The sequence below is a fragment of the Manacus vitellinus genome, unplaced genomic scaffold (assembly GCF_001715985.3).
Source record: "Manacus vitellinus isolate BGI_N305 unplaced genomic scaffold, ASM171598v3 scaffold_52_pilon, whole genome shotgun sequence".
Lineage (NCBI taxonomy): Eukaryota > Metazoa > Chordata > Aves > Passeriformes > Pipridae > Manacus > Manacus vitellinus.
The window spans coordinates 1,236,083-1,239,969 of record NW_021940628.1 but is presented as its reverse complement, the minus strand read 5'-3'; the positions used below and the strand labels follow the sequence as shown (position 1 = coordinate 1,239,969).

General features: G+C 57.8%; 3 protein-coding genes across 3 annotated transcripts in view; 1 reads left to right on the top strand and 2 right to left on the bottom strand.

Moving 5' to 3' along the window:
• The window catches only part of GPATCH3 (G-patch domain containing 3), a 5,761-nt gene extending 5,555 nt beyond the window's left edge, over positions 1-206 (bottom strand). The window contains exon 1 of the mRNA XM_029963030.1: positions 176-206. Within this exon, the coding sequence (XP_029818890.1) occupies positions 176-206 (31 nt within the window). The remainder of the gene's footprint in view (positions 1-175) is intronic.
• Positions 207-353: 147 nt separating this feature from the next.
• NUDC (nuclear distribution C, dynein complex regulator) overlaps positions 354-3,887 on the top strand; it is a 12,654-nt gene continuing 9,120 nt past the window's right edge. The window contains exons 1-2 of the mRNA XM_029963028.1: positions 354-405; positions 809-939. Of these exons, the coding sequence (XP_029818888.1) occupies positions 354-405; positions 809-939 (183 nt within the window). The remainder of the gene's footprint in view (positions 406-808; positions 940-3,887) is intronic.
• On the bottom strand, positions 453-3,589 carry NR0B2 (nuclear receptor subfamily 0 group B member 2). Its single transcript, XM_029963089.1, has 2 exons — positions 2,403-3,589; positions 453-1,821 (listed from the first exon to the last, which is right to left on the bottom strand). Exons 1-2 carry the CDS (start codon positions 2,926-2,928, stop codon positions 1,559-1,561), a joined length of 789 nt encoding a protein of 262 aa, XP_029818949.1. The 5' UTR covers positions 2,929-3,589; the 3' UTR covers positions 453-1,558.

Genomic DNA, 3,887 nt, shown 5'->3' with positions numbered 1-3,887 from the left:
GGAGGTAGCAGGGGGTGGCCAGGCCCCAGGGTGGGTCACAAACCCCGGGGGTTTCAGGGCATGGGGGGCATCCAGCCCCCCACGCTGTGTAGCCCCTGGGGGTCTGGTGCCCCTGTCCCAGGGCTGTTGGGTGTCCCGTGCTCAGTGACTCACCGGGACTCATCCCATGACTCACAGCCTCCCTCCCCACGGAAAAGGGCCGTCATGGGGCTGAGATCACCCCAGGAGCAGCGGCGGAGGTGGAGGCACAGGCTGACACTGCAGTTTTCCGGGCTGCTGGAGAAGATTCCGGCTGTTTCCGTGGCACGGGGAGGCTCCGTGCAGCTCTACCTGACACCTCACCCGTGCCAGCCATGGAAAATGGGATGGGGTTTGTGCCTGTTGGCAGCAGAGGGGAGCGTCCAGGTGAGTCAGAGCATCCACCTCCGACACCACTGAGAGACCCTGGGAGAGGCTCAACACCTGGAGAAAGGTGCAGCTTTCCAGGGGGATTTGCCCCTGGAAATTTCTGTGTGCTGGGAGCACCGAGGGGTTTTACATCAAACAGCTCCCACTGACACCATTTGACCTGTATTTGCATTGCCAGGTGGATTTTTATGAAAAATCCTTTTCCTTCCACTGTATTTCCATGCCAGGCCTGCAGCAGATTTTTCTTCCCCCCCCGCCCCCAAATTCAACACCACCTCTAAAAAGTCACCACTGTTGTTCCAAAACGTCAAGCATTTTATTAAAAAAATAATTTATTGCATCTTATATACAAACCACATGAATGTTCACTTATAAAATACTGACACCTCACCTGTTGAAGGCAGGAGGAGCGAGTTTTCCAGGTGTGCACCTGGCTCTGACTCCAGGGAGGGATGTTTGGATCGACCACTAAACCAGCTCCGCTCGTTTCCACGGCGTTCCCAGCTCAGGGTTCACTTATCACACAAACAGGTAAGCCCAGAGCCCAAAATGAGGTGCAGCAGGTTTAGGTGCTCTTAGTCCTGTTGTATTTTATGGAATTAGGGAGGAAAGATGTAATCTAAGGGAAAGAGGGTGAGTCTGGACGCCCTGTGGGATTTAACACTCTGGCTTTTCCCCCTGAAGATATTCCCTGAGTGTTTCTAAGATTTCAAGCACAACAGGCAGACCCAGACCTAATTCCACAATGTTTGCACTGTGTAAGTGATCCCACTGAGGCCATCAAACAGCACGGGATCGAGCTGTCAGCTGAGGACAGCCCTCAGTGCTCGGAGTTAACAGCAAAATGCACAATGATTTCACAGGGGGAAAACTGGGATCAGGCTCTACCAGAGCTCACAGGCAGGGGGGAACAGGGAACAGGGAAGGAAACCCCTCACACTCCATGAAACCCCACACACTCCATGAAATGGAGGCCAGCAGGAGCCGCTGTAAACATCTGCTGAGCCGGAGCTGCTTCTGCACGGATCCTCCAGCCTCAGCCCTAACGAAACACGCAGTTCCCAAAGAGTCCGGAGCGCTTCTCTCCCTAAATCCCCTCTCCTGGATCTGCTGTGGATCCTGGCAAGGTGTGGGGAGCATCCTGGTGTGCTCAGCAGGGCACACACAGCCCCGGAGCCTCGTAGAGCATCTCCACCAGCAGCTCCGCGATGTCGGCGTCGCCGATGACGGGCCGGAAGAACAGATCCGTGATGAGGGTGGGGGGGATGGATTTTAAGGAGGAGGCGACCAGTAAAATGTGGGAGAAGCGTCCCTGGTCGTCGGGGTGCAGCGGCTGCACGACCTCCTGGAGGGCTCGCTGGGCCTCCCGCTGCAGGCTCTCGATGTAGAGGGAAACCCTCAGCCCGGGGATGTCTGTGAGGGAGAGGAGGGGAAGGTGGGGATGAAGCAGGATGGAAGACAGCTCCAGGTTTCCCCTACTCCCACCCTTCCCTATTTCTCAGCAGGGCACACTAATGGGATGTAGACAGCGCTGCTGAGATGTGGCTATTCCAGGGATGCTGTGTGAGGGAGGAAAAGCAGTTAACTGGGAAAATCAAGTAAAGGAACCTGGAGTTTGCTGTCTGCAGGGCAGGCAAAGTCCTCTGGCTTTTACCACTACATTTGACATCCCTCCACCCTGCTTCCCAGTGCATTTGGGAATGACCAGAATTAGGAAGAAGGTGACCAACCCTCTCTGCTCTGACACCTGCCCAGCTCTGAGCAGCTCCAAGCCAAGAGGTCTATGTTTGCCCAGGGAGCTGGTGGAGTCCCCATCCCTGGAGGTGTTCAAGGAATGACTGGATGTGGCACTCAGTGCTCTGGTCTAGTTGACAAGGGGGTGATCACAGGCTGGACTCGATGATCTTGGAGGCCTTCTCCACCCTCAGTGATTCTGTGATTCAGTGTTCAGCTGCCAGCTCCAGCCGGCAGAGCCACGAGGGCCTGGCACTCACCTGGATTGAAGAGGATAGCTCCCTTCAGATAGGCATATTCCTTGGGGCTCAGATCCAGGCTCCAGAAGGTGTTGAGGCAGCACTGCAGCCGCTGCACTGCAGCCAGTGTGGGCTGTGTCCTCTCAGGCTCCTGCCCTTTGCTTTGCCCGCTGAGGAGGATCTTCTTGAGCATGCTGGGGGCCGGCGCCTCCATCACCTCGAAGGTCACCATCTCCTGCACCAGCCCCAGCAGGAAGAGGGGCACCCAGCAGCTATCCAGCAGCAGGAGCTGGTCCTCCTTCGGCAGCAGGTAGAAGGAAGGGAGGTTTTTCATGAAGCTGATGGTTTTGACCAGCACGTCGGAGGCCGCCTGGCAGGTGACGTGTGGCGTGCGCAGCCGGACGGTGCGGCGCTGGTGGCACAGGCAGCGCTGCCGGGCCCGCCCGGGGTGCAGGTTCTGGCTGAGGAGGGTGTAGAGGATGGCAGTGTTCTTATCCTTGCTGTGGCACTGGCACCTCTCGCACTCCATGCCCACGCTGGTGCTCATAGCTGAGCCGGGTCCTCGGCGAAACTCCCGTAAAACCCCTCCTTAAATCTCCGTCCTCCCAGCTCTGCCAGCCCTGTGGCTGCTCCAGCCAGCTCTTATAAGGCTTGGTCACCACTGAAACACCCCTCCACAGCCTTGACCGCCCTGATTAAGCCGCCCTCATTAAAAAAAAAACCATCCAACCAGCCCCGCTGTCCCTGGGCTGATTGGCCGGGGGCAAATGAGTTCCCAGCGCTGCGTCAACAGCCGTTTTCTCAATGAATCGCCGGGGAGGGGGGGACGGCGGGGTTGGGCCGTTATCAGGATTACCCAAACAGGATAAACAGAGTCATTAGCCCAGGCTGTACCATGGCACCAAGGCCCCTGAGCTGTCGTGGGGCGGGTGTCGCTGCCAGGACCTCACAGACAAACAAAGGGCGCTCGTCTGGGCCCTGGAGTTCAACGGCCCGGCCTTGGCAGGAGCAACCTGGAAGTCGTGTTATCAGCGGCTGGTTTTGCCCGGCCTTGCTCGGGAGGCTCCTGTTGTGGTTGGGAGGAAGAGGAACCTGGTGAAGTGCCCAGGAAGGGCCACGGGTGTTGTCTGTTGGGCTGGAGAAGGGCAAATGCCCCCATTTGCAGCATGAGAGAAAAGGGAGGAAAAAAGGGCAGAATTCTTACGTTCTCCCAGTGGAAAAGGACCTGGGGGAGCTGGTCAGCAGCGGCTGAATGTGAGCCCAGGTGGGCAAGAAGGCCAAGGGCACCTGGCTTGTACCAGCCATGGTGTGGCCACAGGACCGGAGCAGTGACTGTCCCTTTGTGCTGGGCACTGCTGAGGCACTTCCAGGGTGAGGATTCCTGCGGGGGACAGGGGGAACCTTTGAAGGAGGATGAGGAGGGAGAACCTCCCCCCTCAATTCTCTCGCCAGGGATCATGTTGGACCCCAGCCCCGGCGGGACGCGGAGGAGAGGGGGGCGCAGGG